The sequence below is a fragment of the Pristis pectinata genome, chromosome 9 (assembly GCF_009764475.1).
Source record: "Pristis pectinata isolate sPriPec2 chromosome 9, sPriPec2.1.pri, whole genome shotgun sequence".
Lineage (NCBI taxonomy): Eukaryota > Metazoa > Chordata > Chondrichthyes > Rhinopristiformes > Pristidae > Pristis > Pristis pectinata.
In genome coordinates, this window is record NC_067413.1 from 45,739,052 (window position 1) to 45,757,727 (window position 18,676).

Sequence of the window (18,676 nt, forward strand, 5' to 3'; positions counted from 1 at the left end):
ATAATATTAATACATTGGAAATAAACCATGATAATCCACTATCCAACAATTCAGAAATCCCAGTGATTCAACTTCAAGTTCACCCGTTGATGTTTGCAGTACTTGGGAAGTGGGGCCCCACTTCCCATCTTCCCTTCCAACTCACAAGGGCCCCACTTCCCATCTTCCCTTCCAACTCACAAGGGCCCCACTTCCCACATTCATTTACAACTCATCGGGACCTTGATTCCTATGTTCCCTTCCAACTCACCAGACCCCTAATCCCATATTCATTTCCAACTCATCAGGCTCCTGGTTCCCATGCTCACTTCCAAGTCACTGGAGCCCCGGTTCCCATGATCCCTTCCAACTCATCAGGGCCCTGGTTCTTGCCTTCCCTTCCCTTCCATCTCACTGGGGCCTCAATTCCTGAACCCCTTCCAACTTGTTGGGGCCTCAGTTCCTGTGCTTTGTTTAAACTGACCCGAGGCCACCTTTCTCCTGCTCCTTTTAAACTTACAGAGTTCACTGGAAATTGTATAATATAGTGTAACATCTATTTTATAAAGTGCATTCAAAGTATGTTGTAGTATTAATCAGAATAACATCCAGTAGTATGGAAAATCTGATATAGCAGCACTGCTGAAGTCCCAAGCATGCCATATTATCAGAGTTTTATGGTATTCAGCAGCCCAGTCAGCATCTAAGGAGAGAGAAACACTGTTAACATTTCGGACCAATGGCTTCTCATTGAAGCAAGGAAAAGTTAGAAATCAACAATGTTTTAAGTTGTAGAGAATGGGGAGGAGCAGAGAAAACAAAAGGAATGTCTGTGATAGGGGAAAGACCGAGAGAAGGTGAATGACACAGGCGGTGTTGGTGTCGGCTGAGAGACGGTAGTGAAGCCTCCTTAATGGCAGATGACCTGTTTGGAGGACAAATCAAAAGAAAGAAATGAATAATGACAACAGAGAGAAATACTGGCTTTCACCAAGGCATTAACTTAAAGCCTTTTTTATTATGGTTTTTTTAACTGCTTAGCTTTACTCACCTTTTCCATTTTCTTTTTTTTTAATCATGTTAGCTCAGTTTTTCTGAGGCTACTCATTAAATCTAGCCTGCCAAGCAGGTCCTACCACCTTACCATTAACAACTCATTGCACAGACCAAGACGATTAGTGTGCTGGAAATTACTGCCATTAAGGTCAGGCATTCTGTTTATTCTACACATCCCTCCCCCACTTTCCCTCCTACTGAAAACTAACTTGCATCTCTCTCTTTCCCAGTTCTGATGAAGGTTTGCGAACACAAAATGTTGACTGTTTCTCTTTCCACAGATGCTGCCTGACCTGCTGAATTTTCACAGTATTTTCTGTTTTTGTAACATGAAGCCAAGTCCACGTGCTGCAGCAGTTCAAGAGAACTCTTTTGAAGAACTATTTAGCTCTCTTCCAGCTCTCTCTGACAAACATTTTCTCCCCCAACCAAAGCAAGTGAACCGATTGTTGAATTTGTTGCTTTTTATGGGATTTTTGATATATCAATAATGGTTGCCATGCTGCATTAATAACTTCAGAATAACTCATTGTGAATTATAATTTTAATATTTCTGACCTTTGTGATCAGAACTTACATAAAAGCAGGCCTTTCTTCTTTCTCTATTCTTAAGCATACCCACTTCGAAGAAGCAAAAATAAGTCGTAAAATGTGAAATTATGCTAATAAAGGACTTGTGACATAGAAGCTGCAAGAAGACCGTCCTTGCGCCTTTGCAGTGTCTGTCAGTCAGGGAATTACAAAAATCCAATAGATAGTGTCCTCAGCTAGTAGTTAGCTGCAGCTTGCTGCTGTCAAGTGAGATCTGTCCAAACTCTGTAGTTCTTCCAGTTTTGATACTCCGTGGATTATCAAATTCGACCAATTTTACCATTTCTCTCAACCAAACTACAATTTGCCGTGAGTCTTTTTCAGCTTTGTGACACGCAAGTTGTTATGTCAATGCGATACAAGCCACAATTGGTACAGAATAGAATTATAAACTCTTGGAAATCTACTGTACAAAAGGAAGCCTTTTGGCTCACCAAATCCATGCTGTTTGCAAAAGAGCTAATATAACACTTTCTAGCTCTCGATCCAGAGATTTCCAGGTTCAGGATCAACCAGTCCTCAGCCAGATACATCTTAAATATAATGAGAGCTTCTGCCTCCAAGACCTCCCAAGTCCTGCAGCTCTTTGTGTGCAATTTTAATATTGTAAAATTCCTCGCCACCAACCCACCCCCCCCCCCCCCACCCCAATTCTTCCATCCATTTCCTTAAGTCTTTGCTGACTGGACATTGTCCTCTCTGCCAAGGGAAATAGGTCTGTCTTATTTAGCCCATCTAAACCTCTTGTAACATCGCACATATTAATTAAATCTCCTCTGGCATCCTCTGTTTTTAAGAAAAGAGCACTATCTTAGCCAATGTTTCCACTTAATTAAATCTCCATCTCTTGCAGCATCTTTGTAAATCTCTACTGCAATCCAGTGCAGTCAGATCCTTCCTGTAGTGTGCTGACTATAGCTGTACACAGCTTAGCCTGTACAGCTTCAGCATGACCTCAGTGCTCTTATATTCTACCTATCGGCCTATAATTTCACATCAAGAGGTCCCTGAGGGTAGCTACGTAAGTGCACAAAGTGGTTTGGAAGACATATGGGATATATTATCAGTTCCTCTAAATACTTCAACATCTTACCATTGTTTATTCCCTCGCCTTTTTGTCACCCATCCCTCAACCAGTGATGCATTATCTCATATCTCTCTGAGTTAAATTTGCCTGGTAACTTTTCTGCCCACCTAACCATGTCTTTGGCAGCTGAAAACCACCTTCTTTCTTCTTTGCTAACAACCAGACCACTATTTTTACAACACTATTCTACATTCCTCAATCAACACTGGCAGGCTCTATCCTGTTTGAGAAAGAGCTTTAAACCTACTCTTTTTTTCTCTTTTGTTAGACATCTCATATGATTTCACTGCATTAATTATCAATTATTTTCTACCCGCTTCAGTTTGGAACAACAGCTGGATATAAATTAAGATGAATGAAACATTTCTGAAATATTCAGGACATTTGGTGCAAAATATCAGCTCAATAGCAATCCATGGGCAGAATCTAATATGTCTGCATTTCAATTAAAGTTTTACGAAGTAAGCTATTTTTGGAAGCTGGATTCCCACTGCTTAGACATGGACATTTCTTTGCAGATCTCAAACAGACTCAAATCAAAGTTTGCTCTATGGTCTGGTTATTAGCACAGACTAAGATGTGAATTTAGATAGGTTCAGTGAATGGACCACTGGTGGGAGCAGCAAATTGCATGTCCACGAAAGTTTCAAGAGAACATTAAAGCAAAAAGCCAGAATTAGCAGCTCTGTACATTCACCTGCTGAAGATATTCTGACGGCACCTCCCAAATCCAAGACCTTTAATACCAAGAAGGACAAGGGGAGCAGGTGTATAGGAATTTCACCACTGTCCACTCCAAGTTGCACACCATCCTGACTTGGAAATACATCACCTTGTCATGTCATTGTGTCAAAAACTTGGAACTACCCAGCAGCACAGTGGGAGTACTGTCACCAGAAATACTGATGCATTTCAAGAATGTGGCACACTACCACCTTCTTGAGGGCAATTTGGCAATAAATGTTCATTTTAACAGCAATTCTCACCTGACCCCAGGATGAATAAAAACATAAGGAAGGGGGAAGGGAAGAAGGCAGTTCTCTCTATCTGTCAGAGCCATAAGTGAAAATGTAAAAACAGGATCTTATTAGAATTGTTTCTCTTCTTCTTATACAGTCCCTTGAGATCAAGATGTTTTGTTTCCACTCTTGTTTGTTTTGGATTCTGAAATAGCTAATGAGGCCAATTTTAGAACCACAGATTCTTCCATTGATGGGGCAGGAGGTGCCTGACAGGATGGGTGCAGTACACAAAAAGTGCTGGAGGAACTCAGCAGGTCAGGCAGCATCTATGGAGGAAAATAAACAGTCGGCATTTCAGGCCGAGACCCTTCATCAGGACTGGAAAGGAAGAGGGCAGAAGCCAGAATAAGAAGGTGGGGCAGGGTAGGTTGTGAATTCTGCACTTCTACTGCTGCTGCTGTGTGCTCCTGATGCATGGAGTTCAGGTTCTCAATACTCCATCTCCACTTTCAGCAGTCATGGACCAGAGTTCCCAGGAGTCAGTAGGGATGCTGCATTGCTTCAAGGAGCCCTTGAGAACATTCTTGAAATCTTTTCCTCGGACCACCTGGTAATTCCTTCCCTTGAAAGAGTTTGGAATAGAGCTTGGGAATCCGGTTCAGGCTTACAAACAATATGGCTCATCTAATGTAGATAACTAAGTGTAACTAGGACTTCAATACTGGGGATGTTGACCCGGAAGAGGATACTGACATTGGTTTGCTTACTTTTCCAGTGAACTTGGAGGATTTTGCAGAGACAGCATTGGTGGTATCTTTCCCGTACCTAGAGGTTCCGGCTGTTGATAGTCCAGGTCTCAGAAACATAGAGAAGGGCAAGGATCCCTGCTGGCTAGTAGACTATGAGCTTTATGCCAGTTCTGAGTTCCTACTCTGTTTGCTGCCTGACCATTGCCCAGACTGAAGGAGGTCAGCCGCTGGCAGTCGGAGAAGCTTGGATGTTGGTGGTTCTGGGGCTCAGAATGTGGTCAGGAGAAGAGAGGCAGGAATAGATCATATGAGTGAGGGAGGGAGATCACGAGGTGGAGTGATCACAGAAAGGAGATCACGAGGCTCTGAGATCATGAGGAAAGTCAAAGTTGAGTTTATCGTCATACACACAAGTACATGAATGCACAGATGCAATGAAAAACTTGCTTGCAGCAGCATCACAGACACGTAGCATCATATAAGCTGCATTCACAAGAAAACATTAATTAAATATAAATTATGCACAATTTTTACAAGAAAGAACACAATTGTAACACAAAAAAAGTCCATTTTAGTGCAAAGTAATCAAAGTGGTCATAGTGTTGCTAAACTGTAGTGATTAGGGTTATACTGGTTGGCTCAAAAATCAAATGGTTGAAGGGAAGTAGCTGTTCTTGAACCTGGTGGTTTGGGACTTCAGGCTTCTGTACCTCCTGCCCGATGGTAGCTGCAGGAAGATGGCGTGGCCCAGATGGTGGGGATCTTTGATGATGGAGCAAAGTCTCCTGTGGAAACTACCGATGTTGGGGAAGGATGTGCCCATGATGTATTGGACAGAGTCCACTACTCTCTGCATCTTCTTATGTTCCCGCACATTTGAATTGCTGTACCAGAGTATGATGCAACCCAGTCAGGATATTTTCAACAGTACATCTGTAAAAGTTTGTTAAAGTGTTCGGTAACAAGCTGAACCTCAACCTCCTGAGGAAATAAAGATGCTGGCGTGCTTTCCTTATGGCTGCATCTATGTGCTGGGCCCAGGACAGGTCATTGATATGTTAATGCCCAGGAATATAAAGATGCTGATTCTCTCCACCACTTATCCCCCAATGTAGACTGGTGCATGTTTGCCCTCCTTCCCCTCTTGAAGTCAACAATCAGCTTTTTAGTTTAGCTGACGTTGTGCGAGAGGGGAGGTGAAAGAGATGATGGTGGGGGAAGGGAAAGAATGCAGTTGGATGGGGAACCTGATTGTGTAGAAGGGCAGATTGTGGCAGACTTACTGAAGGCACTGGAGATTGGGAACATGCCAGTTCAGAAGAGTAAATGAAGGGAAACCATTCTAATTAGCTGGTGGTTGAAGAACTGGGGCACTCATTTAAAATTTGGGACAAGTAGTACAAGGGGGACTTGAGGAAGAAATTTATGCAGACAATAACTATGCTTTGGAATCCACTACCAGAAGGGTATAGGTAGGTGCTACAGGGGCTCGAATGCATTCTGGGTAGAGATGACTGCGCTATAGTTTGAAACTATTGACTGTAAATAGTGTGAATCGTGGAATAATGTAGTTTTGTAAAGATGTGATGCTGTAATTACTGAATAAATCTCCTTTGGAAAAGGGAAAAAAATACTGCCAGAAGGGTTGGTGGAAACAGAATCAATTGGGGCTTTCCAAAGGGAATTGGATAGGGATTTGAGTGGAAGCAAGTTGTGTTGAGTGGAAGAATGGGACTGAAGAAGGAGCTAGCACAGACCCAGTGGCCTGAATGGACTCAATTCTATGACCATTGATTGTCCTGTTGTGGTGCAAAAACATTTTGCTACTAGATCTGATGACTTCTGCCTCCCTTCAGTTACTGGGCTTCTGGACAAATTTAAATGACTTCCTAAATCTAAGGAATGTGGCTTAAATTGAATATTACAATCACTGACTAGGCAGACCAAACTGTCTTACACAGTCACTTCCATACTTGCTGCAGCTAAACTAGAATTAATCAGGTTGGGTTTCACATCTTGACTAATTTAACCTCACCTGTCCATTGTTGGGAGGGACCTACATTTTCCCCTCAAGCCTCCAAGCTATTTCAAATCAAGTGTAAGAGCACGCAAAATGCAGCCATCAAAAGTACATTTATCCGTCAGTGTAAGAATGCCTATAACTAGGGAATAGCATCCACTTTTCAAAGACATACTCTTGTCAGTTTTGCAGAAAATATGTACTTTAAACAACTGAGCACTATGTTTTATTTCATCTTCTGACAGACCTCCAACATGAATGTTCAAGACAAGAGTTGTCTGGTTTGCTAAGTAGGAATTTATGAAACTGACAGGCATTACACTTTGAAATCGGGGAAATGCTTCTTTCAATAATGTATGAGAAAGGCATTAACAGAAGGCCATAAAGCTGTAAGCTTTATTGAAACATTGAGATTATATTTATGCATATAAAAGGCTTCTGAGTATTTAAACTGGTAAATAGCTCAGAGTAATATATGGTTTGAGAGGTCAAAGAAATTGGAATTAATTAAGCTTTTGAAAAGATAAACGTCCATTGCAATAAATGATTCCTGAATTTTAATGTAATTTATGCAGTATAAGGGCAATTTAATGATGTATTCTGTTTAGTTAGTCCATTTATACTTAATGAGGATGTCACTGCATGTATTTTCAAAATCAAAACCCATTTTGAAATCCACCAACTAAATCTCAGAATTCCGTAGAAGTGAAAAGTACTGCAGAAAGCAAATTAATACTCCAAAATGTGTGACAGGATATGTGATAAGATATAAATGAGGGGCACCAGGAAATATTCTGTAGGTGTCAAACTGAGCAGTAGTGCCGTGCAAAAAAAATCCCTTCAAAGCCTATAAAAGTGACAGATTTTTCAATCTCCTGGGGAAAAAAGGCATCATTACATCCTTTGAAGATTCTGGTAAAAGATAAACATCCTTTAAAGATACTTTTGCAATATTCTCCAATAATAAACGTGGTAATAATATTTAATGAATCCTTGTAAAGGCCTGTGCATAATTTCCTGTGTTTGCAATTAATTCCTTTGCCAAAATAAAAAAAATGCTGATTGGTTCCTTTTTGACTAAAATGATCTCATTGTAAAATCTTCTGATATTAATATTAAATCATATCTCACTTAAAGCTTGGTAATGCAAAGTCCCTTATATAACTCTACTGCTAGTCCTTTGATATGGTCATTGGGGTGACTATAAAATTCCATCAGGATATAGGAGTAGGGATTCATTGAAAATGAAAGTTCATACTGTATCTGCAAAAAGCAGAAAGCAATTCTGATGTTCTGTCTCAGATGACAGAATGATCACTCACAAACCAAGCTCCTGGAAAAGCCAGCTCTTGTACTCTGTTCACCGAGTAACAGCACGGCAGTCTCAGTTGGCATGAACGAGTTGGGTCAAAGTGCTTATTTCCATGTTGTAGCATTTTATGACTCTCTGACTCTCGTTGCAGGATTAGGGTTCCTAAGCCCCCCACCCTCTGCATTCCCTGCTCTGGATAGGAGTTCTCTGAAATGGGTGATTGGACCCTGAATGCTACCATGGGTGACTAAGGAGAAATTGTCTTTGTAGGCATGTGCAGTATTCTAAGAGCTATGGCTTACAACCAAACCATATTGTTGAACCCTGCTTGGCAACCGACTATAGGGCAAGCACTGGGTACTTGCCGATAATGAAGTTAATGCAATGAACCATATTGCCTGGAAACTCTACAGTGCAGAAGCTTGAACTCGGACTCGTGCTCCATTCGTAAAATAAGAAATAAATCAGAAAGAATTTCAGAGGCAATGTACAATATACATATGCTACTATATTGTATGTTTAGCTCAGACAAATAGGGTAGATTTCTTCATCTCCCTGTACCCTGAGAAAGCAGCACAAACTGGGAGTGAGAGGGAGAACATCACAATGTGGAGAGAGAGGGAGAAAGTAAGATGAAGGGAAAAGAGCAAAATGAACCCGGGTATTGGTAACAGAGAGAGAGATCAGTGACATTTTGATAGGTTTCTTTCATCCTAAGATTGTTGGTGAAGGGAATAGATCTGCAAGCAAGTGTCTGGAGTTAAGGAGGAGGCCATAACTCCAAAGACTATGACTTTTGTTTTCTTAGTGCCTAACTGGAGGAAATTGCACTTCATTAAAACTCGACTAATTGTATCAACATAAAGGCTTCAGGGGATCGGAGAAGTGGCAGGATGATGGAGTTAGACTGTATCTGTGTGCCTTTTCCCTCACGATTTTGGATAATGTTCTCAAAGGACATTGTGTAGATGAGGAACAGCCAAGGAAGAACCTTGTAGAACTTGAGAAGGACATTACAAAAGATGAGAAGAAATCCATGATTGGAGGTGCTCTGATTAAAATTGGATAGGCAAAACTGACACCAGGCAAATGTAGATCCCCTGAGATAGATAACAGAATTGTATTACATGATAAATGCAGTGATGGAAGATGTTGTTGGTGATTTAAATTCAGATTGTTTCAAAACTCTAATAAGGTACAAAGTTAAAGTTTTTAAGATGAAATTATCAAAATAATGTACACAAATTTTGGAGTCAACAAAATTAACGACTTTGGAGATGAAAGGAATGTTGAAGTGGAATGGTAGTATTGTAGCCTGCAGGGACAGAGGGGACTAACATTCCAATGAGATGCTGTTGATTTTGAAACATAGGACGAAAACAGCTATGAGAATGTCAATTTACATTATGCGCCAGAATAGGAGTTAGCAATGTTAGGCGGTCTGAGGTTTAATGGACTAGGTTCAGTCATATAAAAGGTGGATATAATTAACAAGACTATTGCAGTGAGAACAGGTTTAAGTAGAGAACAGAGAAAGGTTTGGGTTTATGATTTGTGCAGGGGTAACTTTTGATGATGTTTGAGTTTGTTCCAATGGGAAACAGCAAAGACAGTGGCAACATTCATAAATTCTTTCCACTTGTTGGATTTAAAGATTAATTGAATAGAATAGAGTTTTAAGGGATAGTTCATGGTAAAGAAAATTAGCTATCATTGTTTTCCAGGATAATCTGCTTTGGTAGAGGAGAGTGCAGTAGTGTTGGATATAGTCCAGTATCTTGCAGAGTTTTGTTTTCTGTATCCCTGCAAATCAACTTCCAAACCTTGGCCACCATCGGATGTCTTCATGGAAAATTCTCGTATCTTCCTTCAGTAGTATATTTCTGTTTGCATATTTAATTCCTCCAAGACTAGGCTATTTCCATCCCCTTCCCAAAATCACCTGGGGATGTTCGTTGAGCCATAGGATTTTTTCCTTTCCTTCATCCTTCCTGCATTGAAGTGTCTGCTGAAGGCTATAATTCAAATTTTTTGAACCTGTTCCTAATTTCATTCCATCTGTTCATTGTCCACTTCCTTTTTATGGCTGTAACACAAAACAAGGAGCACTCGGTCCAGGCTGTTGGATATTTCAGGGGGTGGGTGGAGCTCATTTTATTGGCTTACAGCTGTTTGTTTCAGCATTGACACCTGCAAGCACAGCAGGATGATCATTTGTTCTGAGTCAGGTGAGGCTGTGATACAGAAGCAGCAGCAGATCCCAGTGCTTGTCACTTCACCCATTATTCAGGCAAATCCACGTTCAGTTTGGTAGACAGGAGGCAACGTGCTTATTTTGAGCCTTTGTGACAGGTATGACATTTTGCATATTCAGAGGGTTGTTTGAAGCTCCTCTTGAAATAAAATTGCTTTAAATATTTTAACGAACATAAGGACAAAAACATAAGAAGGACTGAGTCTTTGGGCCCCTTGTGCCTGCTCCACTGTTTGATAAGATCTTGGCTAACCTTTAACTCAATGTCTGCACTTAATTCCCTTCATATCCAAAATTCGTCAATCTCTGCCTTGAATATATTCAGCAACTCAGTCCTGCTTGGCAGAGAATTCCAGATATTCACTACCCTCTGAGTAGAGCACTTTCTTCTTATCTCTGTCCTTAATAGCTAATTGTCATTTTGATGCTGTGACCCCGAATTTGAGATACCCCAGCCAAAGGGAATATCAACTCTGCATCTATCCTGACAAGCCCCTTAATAATTTTGTGTGTTTAATGAGATCATTTCATTCTTCTAAATTCAGGAGAGTATTAGTCCAGTCTGATTAATCTCTGATTAGTAGACTAATCTGCTAATTAGATTGATGATCTTGTGCATTGCCTTGAGTTAATGTAAAGTCCATTCTATTTGTGCCACTGTATGAATAGTTGCTCCAGCATTTCCTTCCAATCACAGCTTGTTTAAAAACTCAGTGGACTAGTTCATCAAATCAACCATAGACGAACAGGATAGAGATGATTATGTGTATGTGTAGTGGGAGGAGAGAATATTGTGTCAATCAAATCCCCATGGTGTTTTTTTTTATGTTTTAAAGAAGGAGTGCTCAGATCAAACTTCAGCAATTTGCAAGGTAGCTGCAGGCAAGATTAATCTCCTGTGCATTTGGGAACATACTCCTCTGATCACAGGGCAAGTGTTGTTTGGAACCAAATAAAGTTGAAGGAAGTTGTGCATCTGAATAATGTTTAAAATTAAAGAGACCAACAGAATATCATATGTATCTGTTTATAGGAATAATAAGCTATGGAAGGAACATGAATTGGACTGTTCTGCAAGCTTTGATCAATGTTACCCCATCTTGATGTGTTCAAATGGAATTCAGAAATGTTAGTACCTGAAGGAAGGTGTTGGTTAACATACCTGTGAGTGAGAAAATATAACTGGCTATGGCAGGGAGTGGTTAAGGTGAATAGAGTAGTTACAGTTAAAGAGAAATTTAGTCAACCCATGGAAGAACTCAAAGCCATGTGGTTGGAGTTAGATGAAAAAGAGTTTGAAGAGGCTTCAGTGGAACATAAACATCAGCGTAAATCTATTGGACTGAATGACCTGGTTCTATGCTGTGAACACTATGTAAGATTACATAATTTTTTTTTCCATTTGTTTTTCAGAGCGGTTCAATGTGTATTTGATGCCAACCCCCAATCTGGACATTTATGGAGAATGCACCATGCAGATCACACATGAGAACATTTATCTATGGGACATCCACAATCCCAGAGTAAAACTGGTTATGTGGCCACTCAGCTCTCTCAGACGGTATGGAAGGGACTCAACATGGTTCACATTTGAAGCTGGCAGGTAACTATGTTACTGAACTACCTCTCAATGTAACTGAAGTAAGTAATTACCATAATGCTAGCTCATTAAGTTTAAATAGCCAAAAACTTTCATCATCATAATGGACAATATAATTGATTATATATCCACCATTGCCCCTCTCCGATATACGTACATCCTAAAACACAGTAGTCTCCAGACACTGTGCTGATATACTTGATGCCAAACAAACATACCTTCAATGACTTTGCTAGTCCCTTGTGAGTATATCTCAGCTTTCAGATAGAAAATCTAAGGTAGAAGTTGGCTGTGGACCACCTGTGGTACAAGTTAGAGGGCCTGAGGCTCACCCGAAATTGGACCTCTAAAAACAATTAACAGGTTAGGCTTACCTCCTGAGGGAAGAAGCTCAAACACAGGTAGATTTAAAATGGCAAGAGGGACAGTTTTAGTGTTTGTTTGTTTACTTTGCCTGAGTGGACTATACTGAGGATGTTTACTCAGAGATGATCACACATCCAGGATAGAGAACACCCAATTACATGTTTATTTAAATTAATACATAGACAATTGGGCAGGTCCTTTTATTAGCGTATTGTCCTTTCTTTAAACATTTAATCCATATAATGTTGTATGCGAATGAGCTGAAGAGTTGACAAAGATATTGGGACAAATTTTCACTCTGTGAATTGTAATCCCATGGAGCTAATTACCTGCCTCCCATCCGGTATAGAACCCCACTGACTTTCATTGGATTGGGTTTGTGCTGTGAATCAGAGGCGCAATATTCACTGCTCCATCAGATTATTATCATACAGAGTCATACAATCGTACAGCACAGAAACCAGCTATTTAGCGCACCGTGTCCATGCTGACCTCTTTTGCCCATCTACACTCATCCCATTTGCCCACATTAGGACCATATCCTTCTATGCCTTGCCTTTTTAAGTGTCTGTCTATATGCCTCTTAAACATACTGTAGCAGCTGTATCTGATTCTACCACACTGGTAGCACTATGATGCAGACAAAACTTTACTTCGTTACTGCTATCTCAGGCAACCAGGGATTTTATTTTAGCATGTCAGATTTAGAATTAGAATATGGATTTGGATTTTCTAAAACTTTATTCTGATTCTACCAGTTATGGATATCTGCCATGAATGATTATTTGGATCTAATCAGAGTTTAGCTGAAAACAGGATTGGTCAAAGAGGGTTAACAAAAACCAAACACTTAGCACATCAGCATCTGTAAGGAGAAACAGAGTTAGCATTTCAGGTTGAGGACCTTCATAAGAATTGGGGAAGAGAGAAAATGTTGGTCTCAGTTGCAGAGAGGATGAGGATGGAAAGGATCGGACAAAGGGAATCTCTTTTGCTTCAAAGTTGCAGCATCTACAGTTTTTTTTCATTTTCTAAAGGGAATGTCATCAAATAGAGTCCAAATAAAAATGAGTTGTTTGTTAAAACTGTGGCTGTAAATTAGCACAGCAAATTTCCTGATCTTTCCACCAGAACTTCAAGAGAAGAACATGGAAATCTTGGGCATTTCATTTAGATTACTTCTCTGGTTTTCATTCAGATCATATCCACGGTGGCCAATGAGGAGACTTAAAATTCAAATCTCTGCCTGGAAATGAAAAGTAAAAAAAATGAGCAATGAAATCAAATTGCAGTGACACAGTCACATAGTGAGCCTGTACAACTGCTGTAATATTGTTTGAAATGTAATGGATCACACGATCAAGGTTGCATTACGTACAAACAAGTGTCTAATGACAACTTAGACTGTCCGTGACCTAAGCTATAAAACAAAATGGGATATAATTTACCAAGAGCTACAGTGCATTAACACATTTGACTGTATTAAATCATTTTAACTTCCTTTTTAAAAAAGACTTTATCATATGTAAACATCATTAGTTTAATAAATGAAAGATTTTTCTAATGACTTTAGAATGAAACATTCTCAGCACATTTACTGAGGAAACCTAGAAGCAATCATTTAATAAGCAATTAATTGGCACAGTAAAAAAAGGACATGGTGTATGTTAACATTTATTCCAAACACAATTAGATTTGCAGAAAGTTCTTTAAAATAATAGGTATTCAGAGGCTTTTAGTTAAGGTTTGTATGGCCTTAGAGCTCAGGTCTTTTTTCAATTATAGCTCTCATGAAGGTAAATTGAATCAAGGCTTCTTTACATTGTGATAATAATTTACATTCAGGCTTATCAGTATTTTAAATTGTAACATTTAGCTGAAGTTTTGCATATTCACAGAGCAAACAAATACAGTACTTATTTCTTAAAGTTTTAATTTGCATCATCTTCATTGTTTCAAGTGAGTCAGGACTTATTTTTGTCAGGTTTTTCCTGCATTCTATTGCCAAGGCTAATTCTTCCAGATAACATTATCTTTAACCAGCCATTGGACAAAGGAGTGAAGCAGAAATGATGAAAATAAAATCCTGTGGAAGTTGTAAATTTTAAATAAGAACAGAAAACGCCAGAATTAGTCCTCAGCCTCCTACACTATTCCAACAAAGCTCAACGCACAGTCGCGGAACAACACCTCCTCCTCCCAACTGGCGCTTCGACTTCTAGATTCTGCTAAATCAGCGTCTGTTGAGAATTAACATTTTAAGGGTTAACATTTCTGGTCACTGAGTGGTTGTAAGATGCAAAGGAAGTGGGAAAGGTGAGGATAAAGAAACAAGGCTGCAATGCGATGGACTGGAGAAGAAACTAAACAACAAAATGGATGGTGTTGCAATGCCAAAGAGAGTGGTAAGAGTACAAGTAAAGCATTGAAAGATCTGCCTACAAGATGAAAGAAGCAGAATCTACATTGATACAAATACAGAAAATGATTTTTATTTTTTGAAAAGACAGATCAGGCAGCATGATGGAGAGAGAAACACAATTAACTTTTCCAGTTAATTAACTTCCAGCAGACTGAGAATATTAGATGCAGAGAAAGGGAGAAAATGAGAAGAGATCAATATATAAGATTTGATACAGTGTGGAGATCAGGGGAATTTGAATGATAAAAGGAAGGATAATGCAAAGGTGAAAGCAAGTGATGATTTGGAACAGAAGTACAAAGGAGATGTGAATGGCAAATTACCAAAGAAGTGGGGAGAATACTGCAAGTATATATTTTTAAAAAATGCTGTCAATGATTGCGTCTAAAACCGTTGCCTCTCGAAGGCTGCGAAGTACCAGTTCAGAGAAGGAGGTGTTATTCCTTGGCTGTACATGGAGCTTTGTTGGAACAAGGTAGGAGGCTGAGGATAGAGATAAGAATGAGAGTGAGATGGATGATTAAATTGTTGGGAGACGCTTGGGATCCAGCCACCTTCTATCTTGTTGCATTATCATTGCTTTGACATTTAATTTCTCCTGCCGTTCAGATGAGTACCTTACGAATCTACCCAAATTGTAGTCCTAGTATGTCAATGGAACCCAGTTTCACTTTCAACTTCTTCCTGAGATTTAGGAAGTTCCACATAGTCTTTGTTTACAAGGTGCTTATGCACAAAGGCTGCAGGACATGTTAACCTGCAAATTGTCATATGAATTTGCTCATCACCAAGGTCATGGGTTTTGACTGCAGCAGAAGGGCTTTATTAGTGAGTGAAGACCTGCTGTGTGAAGAGGGCCTGTACTTAGCAAAGCCAAAGCAGGACTATGTACAGAAGACCTGATTCTCCATTTCAATGATTAAAAAATGCATTGCTGTCCAGTCTTGACCCCTGATAAACGATCTGCTCTGTCAATTAACTGTGAAACCAAAATCCATCCCATGGCAAAAATAATGTCCATCTTCTGCACCCTTAATAGCTTGCCCTTAGTAGGTCAGTTAATCGAGTAGTGGAGCAGCATGGAACAGAAAATCTTCATTGTTCAATTAGTTGATCCCTGTTATCTTGCTGACTTAAGTATCTGGGTTAAAGGTGGGAAAATTGGCCTGCTCCCATTCCTAATCAAAATATCCAGGCATCTCGGTCAGAAGAGCAGATGAAGTTGCAGTGCCTCTTAAATCCAAATAGCCTGTCAAAATTTATTGTCAAGACAAAAAATGCATGAGTAAAGACTGGCAGCAAACATAAAAGGGAATCCAAAAATAATTGGTGGTCACTCGAAATGGGAAAAGGTGTAGGAGGAGAGGTGGCACCGACCTGAGACCAGTAAAAGAAATCAACTCCAGGAGGCAGAGGATATGCCTGAGGTACAGCATTATTTGTATTAATAGTGCCTATTAATAATAATAATTAATTATAATTAGTCTTCACCAAGGAAGAAATTGATTCTGGATTCTCAGCAAATGTGGTTGAGATTCTATATGGGTTAAAATATGATAAGGAGGAAGAAGTAGAAAAGCTAGCTGCACTTAAAGTGATTAAGTCACCTAGCCTGGATGGAATGCATCCTAAGCTGCTGAGGTGAAGTAAAGGAGGAAATTGCAGAAGCCCTAGCCGTAATCATAGAGGCGTCTTTAAAGTCACGAGGGGTGCCTGAGGACTGGAAAATTGCAAATGGTGCACCCTTATCCCCCGAAAGGGGGGTAGGGAAATCCCAGTAACCATAGATCTAGCAACAATAATCAGGGACATAATTACCAGTCATGTGTATAAGGGTGGATTGATTAGAGAAATGTAGCATGGATTCGATAAAAGCAAATTGTGTCTGGAGATAAACCCCTGCCCCTGTCCCCAACCTCCCTGCAGCTTAACAAGCTTATTTTCTCTCCTTCCCAGTTCTAACGAAGGTCGTCAACCTGAAATGTTAACTGTTCCTTTTTCCACAGGTGTGGCCCAACCTACTGAGTATTTCCAGCATTTTCTGGTTTTATTTGGATAGCGTTCTCTGATATAATAACAGGTAGTTAATGAGGGAAATGAGGCTGATGTGGTATATATGGACTTCCAAAAAGCATTTGATAAGATGCCACATAATAGATTTTGTTATCAAAATTTAAGATTGTGAAATAAAAATGGGTGTAGCAACATGGATAGAAAATTGGCTCATAACCAAGAAGCAGAGAGAAGTAGCAAAAAGTTGCTTTGTGGACAGGAGAGAGTGTGCTGTGGAGTTCCCTGGTATCAGTACTAGGATCACTGTTTTCCTTAATATATTTTAATGATTTGGATGTACAGGGCATAATTTCCAAATCTGCAGATGTTACAAAACTTGGTGGCATGGTGAACTGTGATGAGGATAACAATAGAGTTCAAGGAGAAATCATTGGGTGGGCGTACAGGTGAAATATAATGCTGGGAATTATAAAACATTATGTTTTGGTGGAATGAATAAGAAGAAGTGACCAGAGGACACAAGTCTTAAAGTAATAGAGGAACAGAGATACCTACCGTACACGTGCATAATACATTGAAAATGATAGGCTAGTTGACAAAGTGACTTAAAAAGTTTCTGGGCTTTTGGGCTTGATAAACAGAGGCACAGAGAACACGAGCAGGCAAGTTATTGGTGAATGTTTATAAATCACTAGTTCAGCCACAAATGGAGTATTATTTCCAGTTTTGCATGAATACTTTAGAAGAAATGTACATGCATTAGAAAGAATGCAGAAGACATTTAGGAAAATGATTATAGGGATAAGGGGCTTCAGTTAAATGGATAGGCTAGAGAAACTGGGGCTGTTCTCCTTGGAACAGAAATTGTCACGGGGGATCTGATGGAGGTATTTAAAATAAGGAAGAGTGTAGACAAAGTAGATATTGAGCATTTGGTGGAGGTGCCAAGAAAGGGGGGCGCTGAAGGAATGTAGTTGGTAAATGAACCAAAAGTGACAGGAAGAAAAGTTTTTTCCACAGTGAGTGGTTAGGGCGTGGAATGCAGTGCAAGGGGAGTAGTGAAGGCAGATTCAATTATGGCATTCAGAAGTGATAAATATCCACAAAGCAAGAATTTGCAGGACTATGGACTGGGGCTGCTGGTGGAGAAGTAGGAACAGCTGAACTTCCCTGACAGGGAATAGCTATTATGTACCTGCATGGTTCTGACCAAATGCAGGCTTCTGGGGTGAAATACCAGACATGCATTGGCATTCATGGGACTATAATGCAGCAATGAGTCAACACCCTCAGAAAAAGAAGAAAGTGGAGGAAATCATCAAGAAGATGATGCTTTCAGATTGCAAAGAAACCTCTGGCTACAGCACTCCAATTACCTACAAATCATCTGGCTGAATTGACATGGGATAGAAGCACAAATGTTCAGTTTCATTTATGTTACTATAGCTTTCTTCCTTGTCTAATATGCTTAAAGTCAAAGTTTGGTGGCTCTCTGATCCACAATTTCCATTAATCTGAGTTACGATGGGGACCCTTCCATTATGCTAAATAATGGACGCTCCACTGCAGCCTAATTTGTCCTCACAAATGAAAGCTAATAGACCATTAAGCTTGTATTTTTTAAGCACAATCTTGATTCCTTAGACACTTGCTAAGAAAAGGCTGAAGAACTGTAAGTCTGATAGATAATATTATCTAATTAGCCTACTTTGAATATTCAATTAGTTCAAATTAGCATTGTCTTTCACAAAGTTTTTCACAGCAGCTTAATGCAGTGTTTTGTGTTTTGTGCTGCTGTAAAATGATTTTGTTATGAGATTTTCAATGCTCAGCATTATTCAAGGTTATGTTATAGAACAACTTCAGGTGATTGCTTATGCATCAGAGGCAAAAATCAGGAAGTTACTGTCCAAGTTGTGTCTGCACCTCAAGAAGCTTAACGTCGAGCCTGTCAGTGGAGCCTCTCAATTTGGAGACATATGGAGTGACTTGAAGCTGTTGTACCTAGCCACCAGAAACAAAATTAACCCATCAGAAAAAATTCTTTGTCCGTTCCAGTATGAGGTTTTAATGGTTTGGTAAATCTCAGTTACTGCAAAATAACTTCCTGGGCACTGAAAAATATTTCTTTTGAATGCAAAAAATAATTTTTGATGCTGTTGGAGATGTAAAATAAGGTATAATTTCGCTAATCCTTTTTCCATTTTCTTTCTGTTCATCTCTCTTTCTATCTCAGTCTTGCCCATCTTTTCATCCCTTGAGTTT

General features: G+C 39.6%; 1 protein-coding gene across 1 annotated transcript in view; it reads left to right on the forward strand.

Moving 5' to 3' along the window:
• Positions 1-18,676, forward strand: part of dok6 (docking protein 6) — a 369,202-nt gene that overhangs the window by 284,795 nt on the left and 65,731 nt on the right. The window contains exon 5 of the mRNA XM_052024026.1: positions 11,424-11,613. Coding sequence (XP_051879986.1) covers positions 11,424-11,613 — 190 coding nt within the window. The remainder of the gene's footprint in view (positions 1-11,423; positions 11,614-18,676) is intronic.